The 24,889-nt window shown below is 50.8% G+C and overlaps 1 protein-coding gene across 1 annotated transcript; it reads left to right on the forward strand.

Annotated features, from left to right (window-relative positions):
• Positions 1-5,131: 5,131 nt before the first annotated feature.
• Positions 5,132-24,306, forward strand: NUAK2 (NUAK family kinase 2). The gene is made up of 7 exons (XM_017880977.1): positions 5,132-5,501; positions 14,700-14,820; positions 17,756-17,907; positions 18,266-18,331; positions 20,831-20,950; positions 21,807-21,939; positions 22,617-24,306. The coding sequence occupies exons 1-7, from the start codon at positions 5,139-5,141 to the stop codon at positions 23,678-23,680; spliced, it is 2,019 nt and encodes a 672-aa protein (XP_017736466.1). The 5' UTR covers positions 5,132-5,138; the 3' UTR covers positions 23,681-24,306.
• The last annotated feature ends 583 nt before the right edge of the window (positions 24,307-24,889 follow it).

Consider the following 24,889-nt stretch of genomic DNA (forward strand, 5'->3'; position numbering starts at 1 on the left):
CACTCCACCTCCCAACTCTCAGAACAACTTCCTTCAGGTGTTCAAATCTAGCACTAAGAGTTGTTAAGAGGTCCTTTTCTTTTCTCTCTCAGGTCGTCAGCTCCTTCCTCCCTCCCTTAACATAAAGCTCTAGCCCTGGGCTGTTCCAATGACTGCTTCCTAGCTCTGAGCTTAACTGTCTTCTGTCCCAAATCAGATCAGCTAGAGCTCAGGGCACTCTGATAACCCCTCGCTGTCACACACACACTAGGCGGGCATACACACTCTTGTGTCTCTGCCAAAATTGGCGGAGGGAACTTGGGAGGACCAGAGCCCAGCAAAGCCCCAGGCAGACTGATGGGAAACTATCAATCTGATGACTTCACTTCTAATTTCATCCCACAGCAAACCCAGGAGGTAGTCATTTCAGATGAGGAAACTATGACACAGAGCAGTTTAGTGTACTTGAGACTCTGGGCAAGGCAGGAATCCTCTCTAAACCAAAGTATGGTGGCTAACAGTGCTGTTTCTGGGGCCAGATTGGTCCCCAGGCAATCTGGCTTCACCACTTGACAGCTCTGTGACCCTGCATAGGCCCTTAATTGCTCTGTGTCTTACCTTCCTCACATCCAACGAGGATATCATAGGCTAGTCCCTACTTCATAGAGTTGTAGAAAGGATTGAATTCATTAATACAGGAAATCTAGGGAACAGTGGCTGGCACACAGTATGTTAGCTGCATAAAAGAATAGTTCTTATTTATACATGAAGTGGTGGAGACAGGAGTTACAGTCACAGTTACAGCAGAGCCTGAAGCCCAGGATGCCAGATTCTTGAGCCAAAAACATTATGCCAGCCTGGAGATGCGAGATGGAATGGGGCTCCTAAATGTCCAGTACTGAGGGAATCAGTTACTAGGTGGCAAAAGAAAGCGAGTGGCTGAGATTTCTAATTTGTCCCTGCTTAGATATTGCAGAGAAGTTACAGCAGATTTGAAATGAAACTGAGAGTTGGTTTATCCAAATCTTCTTTTACAGATAAGGAACCACCCGTAAAAGAGAAAGTCCTTGGCTGCGGCGTGGCATGGGTTGGTGGTGGAAGTGGAACTGGACCCCGGCACACCTGCCTCCTGTCTCTCTGCATGTGCTCTCCCTCCCACTCCAGGCGGGAGACAGGGCAAGCTCTTTGGCCTGGGGAGAAGAGCTAGCTTCTCCTTCAGTCACATCCCCTCCCAGGCCTGGTCTGTGAATAACATTCGGTTTCTCAGGGTAATTGAGAGCTTGAGGGCTGTCTTCAGTGTTTGTGGCACAAAATTCTCCAAAATTCCGGCAAGATGTACTAGAATTTAGAATTTAGAACCAGGGCTGGCTTAATAAATGTTAGATATTTTTATAGCTGTTATTACAATTACTCAGTCCATATTTGTTGAATGAATGAATGAATGAATGAATGAATGAATGAATGAACAAATGAGTGGCTTACTGGAGGAACAAATGGCCTAAACCGACTTCTGCTTGTGGTCACAGCTTTGGGCATCCCATAAAACATGCTAGGCTTAGTTTGGTCAGAAGAGGGCAGCTTTGAGCTAGGCTTCCCAATTTACCAGCGACTAACAGGATTTGCATCCCTCTCTTGGCGGGGAGGTGGGGAATACTACAGGCTGTAATTCATCCTCAGGGCTCAAGACTCATCTTACAGGTTATCTGAGATCTGCCTTACCTGCTCCCAACCCTCACCTGACCCCCATAGCATGGCTTTGGTGCCTCTCACCTGTGTTCCTGCCTGCACCCTGCTCCCACCAGGACACATCATAGCAGTCCACACTCTGAGCTGCTTTCAAATCCCCTTTTACCAGTCTGGACCCACCCTTACTCCCCTACAGACACACACACAGATTGTGAAGTGTTTAAGGACAAGGACAGACATTTGTTCCCACTTGTTTCCCCAGCACAGCACATAGTAGATCCAATAAACAGCTTTCTCCCATGACCCCCTCACACATGGATCAGCCATGGGACTTGGGGCTGGGGGGTAGGCATTTCCCTTCCAGGAGTCAACAGTGGGGCAGGCAGGATTGAGAGTAGCTTAGCTCAGCCCAGATATCTCAGCACATCCACACATCCGACCACATGACCCAGGAATTCCCCAAGACTGCTGGTGGCAGAGTCCCTGACCAACACGGATTCCTTGTCAGGCACTCTCGCTCTCCCACCAACCAGACCTCCTTTAAGGAATTTGAGATCTGAGTTTTAGCAGCTTAGATCATTTCCGAGTCACATGCTGTTCTGGCTCTGTGTCTTCCTTGCCTGCCTGCTGTGATCTTTGGTCACCCATGGTTCCTCACCTAGATGGGAATTCAGATTGTAGTCAAAGGAAGCTGGAGCAGGGGTGAGAAAGTCCAAGAAGAGGTTGCAGATGACTCCCCCCCGACCATGGCCAGATAGCTGGTAATGGAGTGGGCCCAATCACATGTAGGTGTTTTTAGTTTCATCTTTGGATTCCATCGCACATCCATTCCTTCAGTTCATAAGCATCTATGGAGCACCTTTTGGGTGACTCACAGCACACTGGGTGTTGTGTGCTGGAAAAAATTACAGGAGTATAGCTAGATTAAGCCTTAAAATAAGTATTAGGCTCATCTGTGTAATTCTTTCATCTTATGAAGAAATGTTGATTCAGCTGGCCAATTGCCCCTTGTCCTTCAGGTCTCAACTTAAAAAGCCCTGGCTTTAGGAACCTACCCCTGACCAGCCTCCTCCCACCTGGGATATATATCTTAAAGGTAATCTGAGCTGGGTGCAGTGGCTCATGCCTGTAATCCCAACACTTTGGGAGGCCAAGGCGGGCAGATCACTTGAGGTCAGGAGTTTGAGACCAGCCTGACCAACATGGAGAAACTCCGTCTCTACTAAAAATACAAAATTAGCCAGGCATGGTGGCACATGCCTGTAATCCCAGCTACTCAGGAGGCTGAGGCAGAAGAATCACTTTAACCCAGGAGGCGGAGGTTGCGGCAAACTGAGATCATATCATAGCACTCCAGCCTGGGCAACAAAAGCAAAACTCCATCTCAAAAAAAAAAAAAAAAAAAAAGGCAATCTGTTCTTCATCCATCATAGACCCTTCTCCCTCTGTACAGGATTTACTTGTTTATTTCTCACTAGAGTCAGAACACTCCAAAGCCAGGGATCTTGTCACCACTGTATCCTCAGGCTCAGCACCTAGTGGGCACCAGTATTTGTAGAATGAAGTAATCAGTAGAAGGCCACAGAACTGGTTAGTGTCAGAGTCAGGACTCAAACTCAGGTCCCCCAACCCTAGGCCCTGTGCTTGCTCTTATGTTACCCATGCTTCCTTTACAGAATCGTAATCATCTGGATGAGCCCCCAGGAATAGAAGCAGATTTCAGAGGGGAAAGGAAATAGCAAATCAGGGCAACTATCTCTGGACCTCATCCTATTTGCACAGATAACCCACAGCAAAAGGGGAGGCTGGTGGAGGGAGGAATGCCAAACCGGCCACCATCTCCTGTGGCCCTCCAAATTTGGGACAGATACATTGGTTTCCTGTGTAAGATGGATCCTCTCCAGTCACAAAGGAGATAAAGAGCTCCATGGAGGGATGGAGACATCCGTAACTCACACTAGAAAAAAAATCAAAGGATCAGTGGAAGTAGAAAAGTGGGCAGCCACTGGGGGTAAGTCCTTCTCCATCCTCAGCATGCCCTGGATACACAGGGGAGGCACTATCCTCCTGAAGGCCTGAGGGGAAGACTGGCTCCCCAGCATAGCTGGAATCCATCCAGGGTCCTAAACTGGCTGGCAGAAGGGGTTTCCCTCAGGGGAGGGGATCCAGGTCTATTGTCCTTCATTCTCTTCCTTGAGGACCAGGGTCTAAATCCTGCCACGTTTGTTACCAGTTGTGTGGCCTTGGGCAGAATAATACTCATTTCACGGGATTAGGTTATCAAGATGGCCAAAGGGGACATGTTCCCTCTCCCCCATTTAAAGCAAGAAGGAAAACCTATGGCCATTCTCATTTCACTCTAAATGAGCACTCAGAGCGGAGATTCTGGACCTAGCAACTCCAGGCCTCAAAAACCAGGTCAAACCTCATAACCTACCACCAATGCTCCTGGCACCAAAATCACAAGAAAACCTTGGGTGGAGCAACTATTTTCAGATTTAGGGACGCAGGTTAGATAGCTGGCATATAAAAATTTTAAATAAATACATGTCCCTTTGGGTTCTCTCCACCTCCGGCCAACACATCACAAATAAATTCCACCAAGTGGTTGAGGGAATCTACTCAACCTTAGAAGCCCTCCTTTTTTTTTTTTTTTTTTTTTGAGACAGAGCCTCACTTTGTTGCCCAGGCTGGAGTGCAGTGGCACCATCTCAGCTCACTGCAACCTCTGCCTCCTGGGTTCAAGGGATTCTTCTGCCTCAGCCTCCCGAGTAGCTGGGATTACAGGCGCTCACCACCATGCCCGGCTTTTTGTATCTTTAGTGGAGATGGAATTTTGTCATGTTAGCCAGGCTGGTCTTGAACTCCTGGACCTCAGGTGATTTGCCTAAGAAGCCCTCTTTGAGGAAGAAGAAAGAAGTTTCCAGGCCATTGGATTCCAATATCCAAGTAAGGTTAATCTAACTGAAGACAAGTGAACTCGAACCATAGAACACCTTTGCACTAACCCTCCCACTAGGCTGGATTCTGCCTTCGTCCTATCCCAGCTCCCTTTCTCCTTTATGGACTTAATGAAGTGGTCAAGCAATTATAGATTTTTGGCTTGGGACAAGCAAATTACTCAGGATGAAGAAATACTTTGGTGACCTCTGAGCCAACTGAGAACACAGTACAATAAAACAGCAGGGCATTAACCAGGACCAAGCGCGACTCAGAGGCAAGTGCAGCTCCAAGGGCCCTCGGAGTAAGGTTCTGGGCCTCAGGCAGCCTCTGCTAGAATCCCCTAGTCCCCATTCCTGGTGGGCGGGGCTCCATTGACACCTTTCCCGGCCACGCCTAGGGGAGGAGGCGGGGCCTGGGACTCCGGAGAGCCAATGTGGACGGCCGTGGTCACGCGCTGCCGTCGAGCAGGCCAATGGGCGCCGGGGGGCGTGTCCAGGGCCTCGGACTCAGGGCGTTTATAACTACTTGGAATGCTGCGCTTTACTACGCGCTCTGGTACTGCTGTGGCTCCCCGTCCGGCTGCGGGACCTGTGCCCCGCGCTTCAGCCCTCCCCGCACAGCCTATTGATTCCCCTACCGCCCTCGCTCACCTCCTGCTCGCCATGGAGTCGCTGGTTTTCGCGCGGCGCTCCGGCCCCACTCCCTCGGCCGCAGAGCTCACCCGGCCGCTGGCGGAAGGGCTGATCAAGTCGCCCAAGCCCCTGATGAAGAAGCAGGCGGTGAAGCGGCACCACCACAAGCACAACCTGCGGCACCGCTACGAGTTCCTGGAGACCCTGGGCAAAGGCACCTACGGGAAGGTGAAGAAGGCGCGGGAGAGCTCGGGGCGCCTGGTGAGTGCGGCTCCCTCTCGCGGCGCGGGGCGGGCTCGGGCTTGGCCGCCGGCGGGGAGCGGAGGAGGGCGGGCGGGGGCTCACTCGTTGCTCGGCGGAGAGGCCAACGTGATCTTTACCGCGCTGAGCTTGCGTGGCTACCGCGTGGTGTCCCTGGCAAATGTGTCGGTCCGTGATTGCAGGGACAGTGGTCGCAAACTTGCGAACCCCAGCCAGCAACACCACACTGCTGTGATGATTGTCAAATAAAAGGGAGGCTATGGATAGTTGGCGTGGAAAGACGAATCGTGTCGTGTCCTGGGATAAGATTAGTTGAATTTTGCTGGGAACAGACTGTTCAATAGAGTACAATGGGAAGAGGAAGTAGAAGGCACCCCATCTTAATAGGTATTTGGTAAATATGTATGTGGTTGAATGAATGGATGAGGTGTGGAGTTCCCCAACTCCAAGAATCTGGCAGCCCAGCGCACTGGAGCTCTGGCACAGCGGGTAGGTTTTGACATTTAGGTCCTTTCCAGCTCTAAAATTTAGTTGAAGTTTCATTATGATGAGTTTTTGATTTTGGAAAATGTGAAACCACGTCCACTGTACCAGAGACACCTTTCGGTTTGGGGGCCTTTTCAAGAACATGCCCTGTTACTTTGGTGGGAGTGTAGTAGTTTAGCAATCTGTGTGACCCTGGGCAATTTCCTTCATCTCTGTACTTTGTTTCCCCTTTTGCAGAACTGTAGAAAACACAGCCTGTCTCACAAGCTGCTGTGAGGATTGAATAAGATCGAAATGTGAATTTATATTGCTCCTGACACATAGAACTTGCAGTGAGAACTTCTGGAAGGCCAGCCCAGAAAGGATGGCAAATTTGTCAAAAGTTAGTTAGCAGTGGTTAAGTGGTTCTCAAACTTGAGTTTAAAGTACATAAGAATCACCTGGGATGTTTGTTTAAAATACTTACATTCTCTGGTTCCACACCCGGAGTAGTTTATTCTGAAGGGCTAGGATAGGGCCATATAATGTATATTTTAACCAGCCTTTTAGAGCAGGTGGTTTAGGCATTATTATGTTTTGCCAAATCCAGTCGGGTGCTGGTTGTGAGGGTGTGTGTGTGTGTGTGTGTGTGTGTGTGTGTATGGTTTGCCCTGTTGGCTACATCAGCAGTTACTTCCCCAGATTGTGTTTGCTTTTGCAGCCAGTAGCTGGTTTGAAATTCAAGAAGTCATTTCATTGGTGAAGGAGAGTGGATGTTGGAGAAAGGGATAGATTATGGCCCCATCAATAGCACCGAGTATGTTTTTCCTGCTATCGCCTGGCACAGTCCCCAGTTGCCTGCTGCCAGGTTACAGCTATTGGGCAATCATGTACTTCCTGGCTTGCCTTTTCTTTCTCTTTCTACAAAGTTTGAGGGCCTGGTGAAGCTCCAGGCTTGAAGCCGTTGGACCCAGGCTTTGTCAGGGGCTTAGCTGGAAAATAACTGCTGGTGGCTTGTGCTTCATGCCTCTTGTGGGTGGGGAGACTGGGTCGTGGGGACTGGAGTGGCTCAGAAACTGAGAAACTGAGATTGAAGTTCAGAGATCCCATCAGGCTCTTGACCCAGGTCACTGTGGGGTGTGTGTGTGGGTGTGTGTGGACATGCGTGAGAGCGAGTAAGAGAGAGATCTCATTTGATTCCAGAATGAGATAAACTAGCTTTCAGTTTTCAAACCTCAGTGGATTTAGACAGGGATTCCAGCTCTTATTACATCAGAAGATACTCCCTGGCCTCATGCCTCTTGCTCTATGTAGGAAGCCAAGATCAGTAGGCATGGGACCTGCTGTGAACCTCCCTGATCCATAGACCACCCAGTTCTGCAGCTGGGAGCTTGCTCAGGGTCTCCTTCCTTCTTGGAGAGCGGCTGCCTGCTGTGCTAATGGTTTCTCAGTTCTGGAGCATTGCCTCTTCCCCACCCCACCCCACCCCTGCCTCTTGACTGTCCTCTGTGAATCGAGAGAGCCCTAGTACCTCAGGATACCTCAGTGGGGGAGAGGGGTGTGGGAGCTTGCCCAAGACCTCCCCCAGAATGAATTGAGATTGTTGGTGGGAGCTAGATTCAGAGGAAAGCCTGCTGGGTGACTTCCATCCCAATTTTCTCTCCACCTTTCTAGCATGCTTCCCGCTCCCAACCTGCCTAGATGGGATTTTCGGGGCCAGATGGGATTGGCAGAGGGGAAGGGCAGGTGGGCGGAACTAATGGAACTAACTAGGAGGGCATCAAAGGAAAAACAAATATTTGCTCTGGCTCTTCAGTACATTCCTGGTATCCAAATGACATTTCCTCCTGGGACTCTCCCAGCTCCCCCAGCCACCCCTCCCCTAAAGAGAAAAACACATGCTGGGGTCTCTGAAATGGAGTCCACCAAAGCCTTTGGATGATCTGCATGGAAGTCTTACCTTCAGGGGGCACCATGAGGGGCATGAGTCCAAGTGGATGGTGCTCTGGAGCGAGAGTGCTTCTGTCTTTTTCATGTACTGGAGTGCAGTGCAGGATTTCAAGATGCTTGAAAATGACTGAGTTGGTCTGATTCCTTCACTGACAGATGGAGTAGCTGAGGCCCGCAGAGGGGAAGTGACTTATCCTATAGCTGGTGAGTGGCATGCCTACAACATGGTCTCCTGGATGACCAAGTACTGAGTCCTAGACTGGGAGTTGGCCTTGAGATGAGCCCGGGCTTGCCTCAGTGTGCTTTGTTATTCCAAAAGTTAGCTCCCGCTGCCTTTCCCAGCGCTCCAGGCTGTGCTTCAGGTGGGAAGAGTCACTGGGAACCAACCCCCACCCTCACATATAATGACTGTGTTGAAGGATTGGGGTGGGTGAACTACACTGTATTCCTGGGTTTCAGCTGAGAGTCAAGGCTATGACCATCCAAATCATGGCTCCATTGCTTACCAGCTGTGCAACCTCTCTGTACCTCAGTTTCCTTATCTGTAAAGTGGGGGTGATAATCATTCCTACCTAGTAGGATTCTCTTAGGATTAAGTAAGACAGCATATGTAAAGTGCATAGCACAGTATCTGACACACACAGTGTTGTTATCCCAGCAAAGCTGGCTTTGATGAAGTCCTGCCCTTCCCTTTCCTGGGAAATCCCTGTGTCCTGGAGGTCTGTCCTACCCTAAGAAAGAGTAAGGATTGTGCTGGGCTTCCCTAGGCCAAATCACTTTGCTGCTTTGTTCAAAGTCCTCGTTTCTCTTTCAGCCCCAGCTCCAGAGAAGGACTCCTGCCTGGCTGGCTGCCAAGGGCTTGCTTGGCGGGACACTGCCCTCCCTGCTCCCTCTGCACCTGCCCACTCAGTGGCAGGGAGGGAGGCTGCAGGCCACTCTTGTCCTTGAGCCCCAGCCAAACCACACAAGAAGACTGGGCAGGGAAGCTCTTTGCCCAGCAACCCGGTAGAGGGGGCTGGAGGATGGCAAGGAGGGGGCAGCACAGTATGGGGAGGTGGCTCAGGCTCCCTTTGGAGCCTATTCCTGATCCCTGCCTAGCTCTCTGGCTGGTGTGGTGGGATGGTGAGCCACCCCTTGGCCCATCCCCACTCTGCCCAGTCTGGGCCAGCCCAGCCCAACCTCTCCTCCGTTATCTAAATGGGTCATCCTCCAGCTCCTTGCCCTGCCACCCAGACAGCAGCTGCTCCACTAAAGACCAGAGAGGAATCAGGGATCTTGGCTCCGGCTCCAGGTGATAACTATGACCAGAGATGCCCAGCTTGCACCTTCTCTCCCTCCACCTGGAACCAGCATCTCTGGACCTTCTTTTTCTAAGACCTTTCTACCATCCTCTCCTGAATCCAGATCATTCCTGATCTGAGGAAGGCAGTGTTTACCAATTGAGCCACAGCACCTACCTCACCAGGGTGTTGGTAAAGGAGTGGGCATATTTGTATGTCTGTAAGTGGGATGGGGTGGCTGGGTGATACTGCACAGCCTGGCCTAGGGCAAGATATGGGGCATTCCCTTCTCCAGGGATGGGAGGCAGGCAGGTAATCTCCATGGCTGAGATGGAAGCTTCTCCAGGCACCATCCTTCCATCTTCAATCCTGATTGTGTCTTGATGGGTTGTGGAACCTTGAAAAATTCAGTGCGCCTTTCTGGACTTCAGTGTGTGCTGTTTGCAAACTAGGATGAGGAATTAACCCTGCTGCCTTTTCCAATGTTCAGGACCGCAGGGCAAGAAAACCACTGGGGCAGAATCAATTACGCTCAAGCAGGCTACTGTGGCCATAGTATGGGGCTCCTTACAATAATCCTTGGCTAGCACCTTCCTGGCGTAGTAGCAGGTGGCCCATTTCTGAAGAAGTTCAGCAGAGAATTCTAGAGTTTGGAAGGGTGCGTAGAGATCCTGATGTGCAAATTCGTGAATGTCTCTTTCTGGCCTTTGCTCAAACCTTTCTTTCTGCCTGGAATGCCCTTGTTGCCCCTCCGTAGCCCGCCTCCCTTGGCTTGGCAAACCTCACTCATCCTTCAAAATCGAAAGCAGTTTTCTCCCAGAGGTGGTTTTCCCTGCTCCTTCTATAGGCAAAGGAAGTTCTTTCCAGTGCTCTTGGAGCCTCTCTGCAGGCAGGGACATCAACTGCCACATTCATCACAATAGAATGGAGTTTATTTAATTGTTAGTCCTCCCACTGGACTGTGGGGCTGTCCAATTTTTATCTGAATCCCTAACACCTATCACAGTGCCAGCCAGGCCCATAGTAGGCACTCAGCAAATGATTGAAGAATAAATATCCTTTCATTTTTCAGATGAAGACATGTAAACCAGCCAGATAAGTTATTGTCTGGTCAGACTTATTGTCTGGTCAATTGACTTATCTTGAGTTGCATAGCTCGATAGGGACAAATAAGGATTAGATACCTGGGCTCTTGATGCCCTCTCCACTAACCAGATATTCAAGTTTACGTTATTATCATTGAATCTGGTTTTCCTTCCCCTTCTGAGTAGGGTGGCCATATAATGTACTGTCTAAACTTGGATACTTTGGAGAGTAAAAGGGGCAGTATTAGTAATTAGACCAGGACTATCTCAGGCATGTGGCCTTCCTGCCTCTGGGTGATTGGTTCAGCAATTGTTACCCTCTTCCTTGGTTTTAGTCATCTTATTTTATTTTATTTTATTTTAAGACAGAGTCTCACTCTGTCACCCAGGCTGGAGTGCAGTGGTGCAATCTCAGCTCACTGCAACTTCCGCCCCCCGGGTTCAAGCAATTCTCGTGCCTCAGCCACCGAGTAGCTGAGATTACAGCAATGCATCACCAGGCCCAGCTAATTTTTGTATTTTTAGTAGAGATGGGATTTCACCATATTGGCTAGGCTGGTCTCGAACTTCTGGCCTCAAGTGATTTGCCTGCCTCAGTCTCCCAAAGTGCTGAGATTATAGGCATGAGCCACTGCGCCCAGCCTAATCAACGTATTTTTATTCTAGAGAATATTGCCTGGCTATCTTGCAGATGAGAACAAAGGTCCCAAAAAATTAGTCCTTATAACCAAGTGAACTCTACCCGTGACTAGGAAGAAGGGGAGAAAATCTTATCTGAGCACTGCTCCCATCAGTCAAAGATCATCAGCCCAGTGACTTAACTAGTAAATATTTGTGATTTATGTTCACCAGTAACAACTGTTGGACGCTTTCTGTATGCTGAGCTCTGTCCAGGCCTGAGCGGTTGCTCTACTTTACTTTGACAGGCCAGCCAACAGATAGCTAGAGCCCTCTCCTGTGGGGCCAGGATAGGCTGCAGAGTAGTGGCCCAACCACACCAGGGCAGTGGTGCATGGCTCTTCTTGTCTGCCACCTGCTTGGGGACTGATGGAGGCCTGATGACATAACTTGTTTGCTTCCTGAAAAGTGCCAGCCATACTGTGATCTGCTGGGACCTAATATGGATACGTGGTGGGTCCCTAAGCTACCCCCTGATACCAGAGCACAAACTTGCAGGAGGCTGGAACTGTTCAATGAGGATTAACAATTCTGATGTAGAATCATGGGCTTCTGGAGTTGAAAGAGATGGATCTTGGGGTTCAACTTGTGCACCCTCCCCCATGCAGAGACTCCTCTCAGCCCCTCTAAGATGCATTTCTCCCTTTTTTGGAACCTCATTTATTTTAGGCCTTGTCATCTTTAGAGTTCTGCCCCCAAGCCTGTGATGATTTAGTTCACTATTGTATCTGCGAGTACACAACTGAACATCCAAGATGTGCTTATGTGTACATCTTAAGTTCTGAAATAGTTTTGATTATCTAGATATGGGATTTGTGTTTATATATGATTGATCGTTTTCTCTTTATGGACCTTTATCTCTGAAGAGCTCAAAGAACTTTATCCATTGTTTTATTTTAAACAAAGAATTTTAGTGAGAAAATAACTTGTCCATAAAATCTCCCCTTCAGGGAGAGGAATAAGGGTATGAGGCGAGAGGTGTGTGGGAATTATCCAAGTTGAATCCAGGAAAGAGAGGTGCCTCCTAGTTGAAGGAGGATTCAAGCCCTCTCTACGCCTGCCCCTGGCCCCCTGCCCAATTCCAAGCCCAGGTTTTGTTTTGTTTTGTTTTTTGCTTAGCTCACTAGGGAGAGATGTATGGTTTGGAGCAGAAGGGGGATAGCCCCATCGCATCCCCTGCAGCTGCAGCATGGGCCTCTCCAGCATCTTGGGGAGGAGGCTCCATGGTGACCATCCCTCCCACCTGCCATTGTCCTCCCTGCCTTGCTCAGGGAGGGCCTGAGAGCAGGGCCTCCTCTCTTTCAAAGATGAAGCTAGGGGGGAGGAGCAGGGCGGAGGGCACGCCATCCCTGGCCCGTTGCCGGGGTGACCGAGCCAGGGCATTGTGAGCAGCTTCTCTTACGGGATTAGGGCTGTTCCGCATTCTTGTCCGATGGAGAACACAGGCCGGCAGGGCCTGCTGCCCCTGCAAGCCAGAAGCCATTGTCTGCCTCCAGAGCCCTGTGAAAGGGTGGATTAGAGGCTCCTCCCATTGAGCAGGGGTTTTCTTTTTTCTGTCTCCCTTTGAATCTTGAGGGGAGGCAAACCCTCCTGGGAAATTGAACGAGGAGCTGTTTACCACAGTCTAGGTCTTCAGATTTCTCACAACTTGGCTATCTCCCATAAGAGGAAGACTCGTATTTACCATTTGCATCGTTGGGCAGCACTTGCCAGGAACTGGCCGGCCCTATGACACCCCACCCCCACCCTGCTCCCGGCCAGCCCCGCAGCTTCTGAGGGCCCCGTGGCATCTCTACAGCTCATTTCATAGACTCAGAGCAGGAAAGCCCCTCAGATCTCTTAGTTCAACCTGTTAGTTTCACAGAAAAAAAAAAAAAAAAACCGAGGCTCTTGAGAAGGGGTGGGACTCGCGCAGGGGGACAGTGACAGACTCCCCAGGCAGCATCTCTCCCCAACTCTGCACCTCAGGCCCTGCTCCCTGGTGTTTTCTGGGGTTTTGTCCAGGAGCTGCTGCTGAGGAGGGTGGGAGCAGAGAGGGACGTAGACCCTGTAGACCCTCGTTGGCTCAGAGCTTTGCTAGCTGCACCTCAGTAGCCCTCTTTCCATTTCCTCCTGCCTCACTCCACCCTTCCGGAGCCCACCACACATACTGCCCAGAAGGCTTAGTCCTCCTGTGGTGTTTTTCTCTTGCTGGACTAGGGTAGCAAGCCCTGAGATAACAAGCAACTGTTGTTTGTTTGTTGTCAGGGGAGGAACATGTCTTGTCTGAACTGAATAGACTGGTGTTTGGGGGCTTTTTTTTTTTCTCATAATTTTGGGACCAATTTTTAAAAACGTGGTAAAACATACATAATATAAAAGTTACCATTTTAAGTGTACTGGTAGTGTTAAATTTAACGTTGTTGTAAACCAGTCTCCAGAATTCTTTTCATCTTACAAAACCGAACCTATACACATTAAACAACACCTCCCCATTTCCCCTCCCCCAGTTCCTGGTAACCACCGTTCTATTAATACTTTCTGTCCCTATGAATTTGCCTATTCCCAGGACCTCATTTAAGTGGGATCATACAATATTGATCCTTTGGTGACTGGCTTATTTCACTTAGCATAATATTTTCAAGGATCATCCATGTTATAGCATGTGTCAGAATTTCATTCCTTTTTGTGGTTGAATAATATTCTATTCCATCCTATGGACATACCACATGTAGTTTATGCCTACATTTCTTTTTTTATTTTTATTTTTTTTTTTGAGACAGGGTCTCACTCTGTTGCCCAGGCTGGAGTCCAGTGGTGCATTCATGGCTCACTGCAACCTCTGCCTCCTGGGCTCAAGCAATTCTTCTACCTCAGCACGTGCCTATAGCTGGGACTACAGGCGTGTGCCACCATACCTGGCTAGATTTTGTATTTTTTGTACAGACAGGGTTTCACCATGTCGCCCAGGCTGGTTGTGAACTCCCGGCCTTGGCTTCCTGAAGTGCTTGGATTACAGGCTTGAGCTACTGCGCCCAGACCTAGCCCTACTTTTCTTGGTGGACATTTGGGTTGTTTCCACTTTGTGGCTAGGGACTGATTGCTTATAGCAAGTTACAGTACTGGGGCAGAAAAAGCACCAAACCGAGAATCACATGGCCAGTAGTGTAATCCAGTTGCGCCAGTTAGTGACCGTATGACTGAGCACATCATCTAGCCTCTCTGGGTCCCAGTTTCTTCGCCTGTAGAGGGTATTGATGATGCTTTTTGTGCCCACCTCCCAAGGTTGTCGTGAGGGCCAATTCATTTACTAATGCACCAAGGAGTTGTTCTGTGCCTACTGTGCATCAGGCAGTGTGCTCAGTGTCAATAATTCAGTGGTGAGCAAAACCGGCTGGTCCTTGCGCATGGTGCAGATTGGCACATTTGCTTTATAATTCATAAAGCATCAGCCTTGCAAATGCAGGTTTTTACCTTCCTTGTCTATCTGTAGACTATGAATAAGGAGGTGACTGGTCCATATTCCTTCCTGCTGCATGGACCGTGTACACTCAGCTCAGGTGAGATCTTTTTCTAGAGAAAGTGCTCTCCAGCCTCTCTGCCACCTACCCTGGTGAAGGATGGAGTGGCTTCTCTGGGTGTACTCTGTGGCCTTTATAGCAGCTACAGGCAAACCACCAGGACCAGGGCCCCCAGAGTGTCCTCTGCCAAAACTTTTCCTGCCAAACCTTTCTCCTCATTCTCCTGCCTTCTATTCCCAGGTGGCCATCAAGTCAATCCGGAAGGATAAAATCAAAGATGAGCAAGATCTGATGCACATACGTAGGGAGATTGAGATCATGTCATCACTCAACCACCCTCACATCATTGCCATCCATGAAGGTACAGTAGGCACTTAAAGCTGGAAGTTGGGGGTCTTTGTGTGTGCATGTGTGTGTTCACATGCGTGTGTACATGTGTCAGAAAAAACAACATAAAGAAGTAAAAAAGATACAGACTCTAGAGGTGGGCAGCAGCTGGATTTGAAACACAGCTGTATGACTTTGCACAGCTCATTGAATTTAGTCTCTGGGCCTCAGTTCCTCATTTATAAAATGGGGTAATCCCATCTACATCACAGTGTGGTTGCAAAGATCAAATTGTTTATGTCATTGAATGCTCCACTCATGGGAAGTACTCAAGGAATTGCAGGGTTTTTTGTTGTTATTATTCGGTTTTCCCTACTTGAACACTACCTTCCCAACCCAATGAGCTCCTTAGTAGGAGCTGGGGGAGGCTGAAAGATACCTAGACCTACACCTGTCCCAGATGTGTGGGTGCTATTCTTCATGCGTCCCAAGAGCCAGACCTCCTAGAGTCTGACCTGGGCTCTGAATCATTCCTGCCACAGGGCTGGCTCCTACCGCTACTTGTCTTTCTTGGCCTCCTCTTCTCTGACATCAGTGCTGATTTCACCTCTCCAGCTGCCCTCCTCCCCATGACCCAGACAACAAAGTGAGCAAGAGAGGGTGACGAAGGAAAGATGGGGAGCCCTCTCCTACACATACCTGTCTGCGTTGAGCCTTTACATAATATCAGTTAGATGGGAAGCGAGGGATAGCAACAGGAGGGAAGAAAGGGAGCCTGTAGCTCTGCCCTTTGTCTGTCTATTCCTGGTGGGGGAAAAATAGAGCAGTGTCTGCTCTTGGGTCATGGTCATAGAAAGATTAAGGGTAGAGCCACTAACATGGCCCTGTGGCTTGAGCCTGTTCCATGAAGAGCCAGGCAAGTGGCTGAGAAGGTTAATTGTATCTCTGTGTGCTTCCCTCAGGGAAGAGTGGGGAGATGACAAAGTATTGGTTAAGCCAGGCTGAGTGTGGTGATTGGGGTGTGTGTGTGTGTGTGTGTGTGTGTAATCTGCCTTACACCCATATCTCCAGGTAGGCTGAGTGTGGTGATTGGTGTGTATGCATGTGCGTGTGTGTGCGTGTGTGTGTGAATTCTGCCTTATATCTCCAGCTGGATCTGGGAACTGAGCGCTGCAGCTCAGGATATGACTTCTCTGGCACCTTCAGATTCAACAGACATCATAGTTACTGTGTGACTGGAGGGGGTCCCCCAAATTCATCCCCTTCCTGCTATAGGCTTCAAGGGATGTGAGGTAGTGGGTGTGCCTCAGTCCTGGGAACTGACCTCTAACCTAGCTGTTCTCCAAAATGTGCCCTGGCTGGCTTTTGACTCCCAATTTTATGGCACAAAGGTTGCATGCATCCTTGCAGAGATGATGAGAGCCTTAGGGGTAGAGTCTCAGCCAGGCATCCCCAGGAGGCTGGGCCTCCACAGATAAGGGCCATTTACTCCTGTCCCCCTGGAAAAAAGGACAGTCCTCCTGGCCATGTATCCAATTCCCTGGAAGCTGGGACTCCTCTAGGGAGACGCCTCTTCACTTCACTCCTTCTCAGAGCCTAGACAACATTAGCTCTGGCACAGACCAAGCAAGCCAAACTCATAGGACCCGTTTGACACAAAGATGCAGTGTCATGGACATACATGTTCTAACACACACCAGGCAGAAGGGCCAGTTTGGTGAACCAGCCACTCCCTACCTAGTCTTCAAGTGGCAAGAGGGCCACTCCTACCCAGAGAGATGAGCCAGCTGGGTTGGGGTGGCTGCCAGGAACCCAGCCAGTCAATTAATTACCAAATATGTATTGATTGCTTCTGTGTAGAAGGCCTTATGCATGAGGCCCTGCCCTGGATCCTCTGGATGGAAGTCAGAGATGGTGATGAATATCTCAGCTCTCCGTGGTGCTTTATAGTTCATGATCCACTTTAATATACTTGTATTCCCTCTTCTGATCCTCAAGACAGACATTATTATTGGCCTTATTTTTCGAATGTATGCATGAGGACATTGATTATCAATATAACTGTGGCCGGGTGCGGTGGCTCACGCCTGTAATCCCAGCACTTTGGGAGGCCAAGGTGAGCAGATCATGCAGTCTGGGGTTCAAGACCAGCCTGGCCAACATGGAAAAACCCTGTCTCTACTAAAAGTACAAAAATTAGCCGGGCATGGTGGCAGACACCTTTAATCCCCACTACTCGAGAGGCTGAGGCAGGAGAATCGCTTGAACCTGGGAGGTGGAGGTTGCAGTGAGCTGAGACCACGCCACTGCACTCCAGCCTAGATGACAGAGCGAGACTCCGTCTCAATAAATAAATAAATAAATAAATAACCAACCGTAGGTACCATTTATTGAGTGCTTGTTTATGTGTCAGACCTATACCAGCTTGCTCAGCCAGCCCTGGAACTGCTGCTGACTTCTTGTGTTTCTCACCCCAGCCCTGTGAGGTTGCCTTATTATCCTGCTTTTCAAATGAGGAAACTGAGGCACAGAGGTTTAATGACTTGTCCAAGATCACCCAGCAAACCTGCATTCTTACTCATGTATCTAGAAGAGATTTGCCCAAGGCCACAAGGTGAAAAAGTACCAGGTTCTTGAACCAAGGAGCCCGGCTTTTCATTCCCATCTAGTGACGTCTCTGCCTTCCTGAAAGGGCCGGGTAATTTTTCAGAATTCCCAAAAGCCTGAACTTCCAAGGAGGCAGAGGGTGAGCCAGTGTCTTTGGCCTTAACTCATGGCTCCTGGAAGATGCTGAGAACTTCCAAGGCCCTTCTTCTGCCCTTATTTGCCACCGTATAGCCCCAATAGCAGATATCCCTGGAGTGGGTCCTGTCTGGTTTGGGGCCCGGGGTGGGGGAGGAGTGAGTCACCCCCAGTGGAGAGCAGTGCACTCTGGGAGGGCCTGACTTTCCTTTCTTTACTCTGCCCAGTGTTTGAGAACAGCAGCAAGATTGTGATCGTCATGGAGTATGCCAGCCGGGGCGACCTTTATGACTACATCAGTGAGCGGCAGCAGCTCAGTGAGCGCGAGGCTAGGCATTTCTTCAGGCAGATCGTCTCTGCCGTGCACTATTGCCATCAGGTGAGCACCTACCTGCTCCAGCCGTGTTCTCAGGGGCTGGTCGCTGGGGCTCTGGGGCTGTTTTGGACCAGAGAGGTTCCATGACTTATCCAGGATCACACAGGGAGACAGAAACAGAGGCAAAACTAGATTCTGGACTCTCAGAGAAATGTTGGTGTCTCTAACTTTGAGTCCCTTACCCGGGGATAAAAGGGCCTGTGATTTCTTGCGGCCCACACCAATAAAGATGGGCATTCCCAGCCTACCTGTGCTCAAACCCACTTGGCTCCCTTTGTGTTTACCTCAGTCTCCAGACTAGGCCCCTCATCACCTTCCCTTCCCTGGTGACCTTCCCCTGACTGCCCCCTGCTTCTTTCAGAACAGAGTTGTCCACCGAGATCTCAAGCTGGAGAATATCCTCTTGGATGCCAATGGGAATATCAAGGTGAGTCCCACTTCTTATTTCTGGAAGCCTCCCTGCCCACCCCAGCTTTTCTGCACTGTCCCTAGCCAAGTAGCTCTAAGCTCTTGGTGGATTCCTGAAGGAGCTGAGCAAGGCTGACCTTCATTGGTACTGGTAGGGACCTCAGCCGTCATCCATTCCAACACCTCATTGTGTGGATAGAGAGCTGGGGCCTCAGCTGAGAGGTGCTTTGCACAAGATCACACAACTAGTGTGTGGCTGAACCTGGACTAGAACCAAGATCTTCTGACTCCCAGATCAGTGCTCCTTTGATGTCATAAGGGTGACAGGAGTCTAGATCTAAGGTCAGGTTTTTTTTTTTTTTTTTTTGAGACGGAGTCTCACTCTGTCGCCCGGGCTGGAGTATAGTGGCCGGATCTCAGCTTACTGCAAGCTCCGCCTCCTGGGTTTATGCCATTCTCCTGCCTCAGCCTCCCGAGTAGCTGGGACTACAGGCGCCCACCACTTCGCCCGGCTAGTTTTTTGTATTTTTTAGTAGAGACGGGGTTTCACCGTGTTAGCCAGGATGGTCTCGATCTCCTGACCTCGTGATCCGCCCGTCTCGGCCTCCCAAAGTGCTGGGATTACAGGCTTGAGCCACTGCGCCCGGCCTCCTTAAGGTCAGGTTTAATACAACCTTGGGATGGGCCCGGCCTGAGTTCTTCTCCCTGCCCATGTGTGTACACACTTGCATACACACACACATGCACGCTTTAATCTGCTACAATTAGCCAGGTGCAGTGGCTCACGCCTGTAATCCCAGCACTTTGGGAGGCCGAGGTGGGTGGATCACGAGGTCAGGAGATCGAGACCATCCTGGCTAACACGATGAAACTCCGTCTCTAGTAAAAATACAAAAAATTAGCCAGGTGTGGTGTCGGGCACCTGTAGTCCCAGCTACTCGGGAGGCTGAGAGGCAGCAGAATGCCGTGAACCTGGGAAGTGGAGCTTGCAATGAGCCGAGATCGCGCCACTGCACTCCAGCCTGGACGACAAAGCGAGACTCCATCTCAAAAAAAAAAAAAAAAAAAAATGCTACAATTAGGTAGCCCTTTGGAAACTTCCCACAGATGAAGGACTCCAGCTCCAGCTTCCTGCTTTCTGCAGCTGCTGGATTTCCATGCTTAAGTAGTTAAATTCAGGCATGGAAAAGTTCATGTTGATGGGATAAACTGAGATCTCAGGGCTGGAGGAAGGACATGGCACTGGGGAGGTTGGCCCCTGCAGGCACCTGGGAAGGTGACGCTGCACTCTGACCCTCTTCAGAATCTTCCTGAACCCAGGCCATAGTCTCTTCCAGTGGCTCCTGACCTGTACCATAAGGTGCCCTGGTACTGAGTTCATTCCCTCTTACCAGTCAATTCCCGGAGCAGGTGGGGCAGTCTTTGATGCTGATCAGAAGGGAGGGAAGCCACAGCCAGTAAACCCACATAATCAGTCACAAACATGGACAGGCATGAACTTTTCTATCTCTACCAATCATGTGCTTCATTATGGGCTTCAACTGGCAACTGCTTGATAAGAGGCCAATAAAACCATAAACAAAGGAGCCAGGGTTTCATAAACAGCCCCTCCCCACCCTGAACACACATAACCCTCTGATGGGGTGAAGAGGTGGGGAGCACGAGGGCATGGCCTCAGCCTCTTACTGAGGATAGGTGAGAAAAGGTGTCTCTGGGGAATGAGACGATGGGGTCGGGTTCTCAAGCCCTCAATATCAGATGGTTCAGGGAGTCCTGGGCTGTAACCACAGCCCTGACGTTTGTTCTGCCCTCATTATTGCTTCTGAGCTATATTGGGCTGACCCCAGGTTTCTGCCACCAAGTTCTTGCCCAGGTGTGCACACAAGAATAAGCCCTTTGCTAGGAAGGGCAGCTCAAGTCTTATGTGGTTCACTGGTTATAGGACTTGCTTGTTCCTGAGGGCCATGACATTATCACAAGATGCTGGCTTTCCCCTTCCATCTGGCTGACCCTCCTTTCCATCACTAAACATCCTTAGAACCTCATGCAGGCTCTCAGCTGGGCTAGCAGCTGCAGGAGAGGTGGGGGCAGGGAGGTCAGCATGGGAGTATACAGTCTGTCTGGAAGGCAGATCTAATGAGCAGGGCTGCTCCAGGGAGGCACTGGAAACTCTAGGCTTCTAGAAGAAGGAAATGGAAGACTTTCCAAGGGATATGGGCATGAGAGAGCATCTCTGTAGTGGAATGCCACGTGAGCAAAGCGGTCTGGGGAGCAGTGAGGATCCTGAAGCCCCCACATACCTCTGCCTAGATGCTCCTTATTGACATAGCTCCTCAGGGTTCGTTTTTCCAGGGCCTGAGCTATGCTGACAGTGCTCAGTGTGGGGTAGGGATCATGGGGACCCTTTCCTTCTGCTGGAGCCTGGGTTTCCCCAGGGTCTGAAGAGGGATAGGCCAAGAGCTACAGAAAAACCCAGGCCTTGACATGACCTGTGCCTGTGTTTGATTCAATCCTGCAGATTGCTGACTTCGGCCTCTCCAACCTCTACCATCAAGGCAAGTTCCTGCAGACATTCTGTGGGAGCCCCCTCTATGCCTCGCCGGAGATTGTCAATGGGAAGCCCTACACAGGCCCAGAGGTAAGTGACCACCCTCCCCTGCCAGCCTGCCTCGGGTGTTTACTATGACTTTAGATCCTGGGAGATTGATGGGCTAGTTTTCTCGTTATTCACCTTTTCAGAGCACAAAACTCAAGCCTCCCAAAAAGTAGTAACTTGCCAGGTGTCTAGCCACGAGTGGCAAAACTAGAACTAGGCCGGGCGCAGTGGCTCACACCTGTAATCCCAGCACTTTGGGAGGTCCACAAGTGGACCATTTGAGGTTGGGAGTTCAAGACTAGCCTGGCCAATGTGGTGAAACCCCGTCTTTACTAAAAAAAATACAAAAGTAATGGGGCTTTATGGCATACACCTGTAATCCCAGTTACTTGGGAGGCTGAGGCAGGAGAATCACTTGAACCTGGGAGGCAGAGTTTGCAGTGAGCCGAGATCATGCCACTGCACTCCAATCTGGGCAACAGAGCAAGACTCCATCTCAAAAAAAATGAAAAAGAAAACAAAACAAAAAAACCCTAGAACTAGAACTTAGATCTCCTGACTCCTAGGTTAGTTCTTTGCCTCGCTCATCTTCCTCGTTCCTGTTACCTTTCCCGGCACCCGGTCCAGCCTCCCAAGAGTGACGTAGAGATGATATCTGTCACAACCACCCCTTCCCCAGCCCAGAAGAGATGACCTGGCTATAGCTCTTGTGCTTGTGGCTGTCCCTCCCAGGGAAAGCGATTGACAACATCTCAGCCCCCTTCTGCAGCATCCCCCTCTTGGCCCCTACGTAGGAGAGGTGGGTCGTCCTCAGGTGTGCTGGCCTCTGAGTTCTCCAGCATGTACCATTTTCTCATCTGGTATGGACATCCCTGCTGACCTCCCCTGTCTCTCTCAGGTGGACAGCTGGTCCCTGGGTGTTCTCCTCTACATCCTGGTGCATGGCACCATGCCCTTTGACGGGCATGACCATAAGATGCTGGTGAAACAGATCAGCAACGGGGCCTACCGGGAGCCACCTAAACCCTCTGGTGAGTGAGAGGGGTGGGTGGTCTTATCCAGGCCTGGGGTGTCCTTCACTCATTCCTAAGGCAAGAACTACACAGTGGCACTAAAGTCAAAAGGGCAACAGTCCATCATGGCCCATGGTAGGTTAGGGGACCGTCCACCATATGTCCAATGTCGAGACCTCTGGGGAAGGAGGGGATCGCTCTTTCTTCTCATAGGGGCATGCTTGATTATATTTGGGAAGTGGTTCCTAAGCTCTCACTTAGATCTCCTTTGCTACAGTTGTCTCATTTCCTATTGCTTTTGTTCTCGTCCTCAGAAACCTTTTTGTCCTTGACTATGACTTAGAAGGCAGGAAGAAGGGTTTGAGAGCCCCAGTTTACCCTGAACACAGTCTCTACCCTCAGAGGGTTGAATTTCAATGGAGAGAGAGGGGATAGACACCAACATACACACAAGGGCTCATGAAGGGGTCACAGTCCTGAGGGGTCAGAGGACAGAGAAGCAGCTGGAAGAGTCAGTCCAGGAACTGTGGACTGGGGAGCTGTCCTGGGCCAAGGCATGTACAAAGCCATAGGCTGGAAGGGACGCATCCAACCCAGGAGTAAGCAGTGTCTTAGCTCAAAAGGGGATGAGCTGGGGACAGGAAGTGCCTATTCTGGGAGCTGCCAAACTGAAGCACCTGCCTTTTGTCTTCCAGATGCCTGTGGCCTGATCCGGTGGCTGTTGATGGTGAACCCCACCCGCCGGGCCACCCTGGAGGATGTGGCCAGTCACTGGTGGGTCAACTGGGGCTACGCCTCCCGTGTGGGAGAGCAGGAGGCTCTGCACGAGGGTGGGCACCCTGGCAGTGACTGTGCCCGGGCCTCCATGGCTGACTGGCTCCGGCGTTCCTCCCGCCCCCTCCTGGAGAATGGGGCCAAGGTGTGCAGCTTCTTCAAGCAGCATGCGCCTGGTGGGGGAAGCACCACCTCTGGCCTGGAGCGCCAGCATTCACTCAAGAAGTCCCGCAAGGAGAATGACATGGCCCAGTCTCTCCACGGTGACCCGGCTGATGACACTGCCCCTCGCCCTGGCAAGAGCAACCTCAAGCTGCCAAAGGGCATTCTCAAGAAGAAGGTGTCAGCCTCTGCAGAGGGGGCACAGGGGGACCTTCAGGAGCTCAGCCCAATCCCTGCGAGCCCAGGGCAGGCTGCCCCCCTGCTCCCCAAGAAGGGCATCCTCAAGAAGCCCCGACAGCGCGAGTCTGGCTACTACTCCTCTCCCGAGCCCAGTGAATCTGGGGAGCTCTTGGACGCAGGCGACGTGTTTGTGAGTGGGGATGCCAAGGAGCAGAAGCCCCCGCAAGCCTCAGGGCTGCTCCTCCATCGCAAAGGTATCCTCAAACTCAACGGCAAGTTCTCCCGGGCAGCCTTGGAGCTCGCAACCCCCACCACCTTCGGCTCCTTGGATGAACTCGCCCCACCTCACCCCCTGGCCCGGGCCAGCCGACCCTCAGGGGCTGTGAGCGAGGACAGCATCCTCTCCTCTGAGTCCTTTGAACAGCTGGACTTGCCTGAACGGCTCCCAGAGCCCCCACTGCGGGGCTGTGTGTCTGTGGACAACCTCATGGGGCTTGAGGAGCCCCCCTCTGAGGGCCCTGGAAGCTGCCTGAGGCGCTGGCGGCAGGATCCTTTGGGGGACAGCTGCTTTTCCCTGACGGACTGCCAGGAGGTGACAGCGACCTACCGACAGGCACTGAGGGTCTGCTCAAAACTCACCTGAGTGGGGTAGGCATTGCCCCAGCCTGGGCAGGCTGTCAGATGCAGCTGGCTGCACCCCAAGGGGAGATGCCTTCTACCCCACCTCCCAGGACCTGCATCCCCACTCAGAAGGCTGAGACAGTTTGCAGTGGAGCCCTGGGCAGGGCTGGATGTGAGAAGCAGGCAAATGAAGTGCGTCAAGGGTTCAGTGTCTGTCTTCAGCCCTGCTGAACCAAGAGGATAATAGAGAAAGAGAGGGGAACGGGAAGGCCCGCAACAGAGTCCACATTGCCCGTTTCTTGTGCATGACAGAGTCCAGGTTGCCTGTTTCTTGTGCACGTGGTGGGGCTGCAGAGACCTGGAAAGTGAACTCTCCCAGGGCCCATCTCCTGCATCCCATGAATACTCTGTACACATGGTGCCTTCTAAGGACAGCTCCTTCCCTACTCATTCCCTGCCAAGTGGGGTCAGACCTCTTTACACACACTTTGCTGTTCCTACCAACCACCAGAACTGGATGGTGGCATCCCTAATGTGCCTGAGGCATCCTGGGAATGGTCTGAAGTAACCTTCCTTATTTTTATATTTATTTATTTATTTATTTTTTTGAGACAGAGTTTCACTCTTGTTGCCCAGGTTGGAGTGCGATGGCGTGATCTTAGCTCACCTCAACCTCCGCCTCCCGGGTTCAAGCGATTCTCCTGCCTCAGCCTCCCTAGTAGCTGGGATTACAGGCACCCGCCACCACGCCTGGCTAATTTTCTATTTTTAGTAGAGATGGGGTTTCTCCATGTTGGTCAGGCTGGTCTCAAACTCCCGACCTCAGGTGATTCACCCGCCTCGGCCTCCCAAAGTGCTGGGATTACAGGTGTGAGCCACCATGCCCGACCTAACCCTTCTTATTTAGCCTAGGAGTAAGAGAACACAATCTCTGTTTCTTCAGTGGTTCTCTTCCCTTTTTCATCCTCCAAACCTGGCCTGAGCCTCCTGCAGTTGCTGCTGTGAATCTGAAAGACTTGAAAAGCCTCCGCCTGCTGTGTGAACTTCATCTCAAGGGGTCCAGGCTCCTCTGGACTCCACCTTGGACCTCAGAGACTCAGAACTTCTGCCTCTAAGCTGCTCTAAAGTCCAGACTATGGATGTGTTCTCTGGGCCTTCAGGACTCTAGAATGTCCGTATTTATTTTTTATGTTCTCAGCTTTGTGTTTTAGGAAAAGTGAATCTTGCTGTT

This window comes from Rhinopithecus bieti, unplaced genomic scaffold (genome assembly GCF_001698545.2).
Source record: "Rhinopithecus bieti isolate Rb0 unplaced genomic scaffold, ASM169854v2 scaffold_12049, whole genome shotgun sequence".
NCBI classification, from domain to species: Eukaryota; Metazoa; Chordata; class Mammalia; order Primates; family Cercopithecidae; genus Rhinopithecus; species Rhinopithecus bieti.

What these genes read in the sequence shown, in the direction of transcription:
- NUAK2 (XM_017880977.1), top strand. Translation starts at nt 5,139, where the DNA reads ATGCTGCGCTTTACTACGCGCTCTGGTACTGCTGTGGCTCCCCGTCCG. An exon ending in ATGCCAATGGGAATATCAAG is followed by an intron (nt 18,332 to 20,830) that starts GTGAGTCCCACT and finishes TCAATCCTGCAG; the next exon opens with ATTGCTGACTTCGGCCTCTC. An exon ending in GGAGCCACCTAAACCCTCTG is followed by an intron (nt 21,940 to 22,616) that starts GTGAGTGAGAGG and finishes TTTGTCTTCCAG; the next exon opens with ATGCCTGTGGCCTGATCCGG.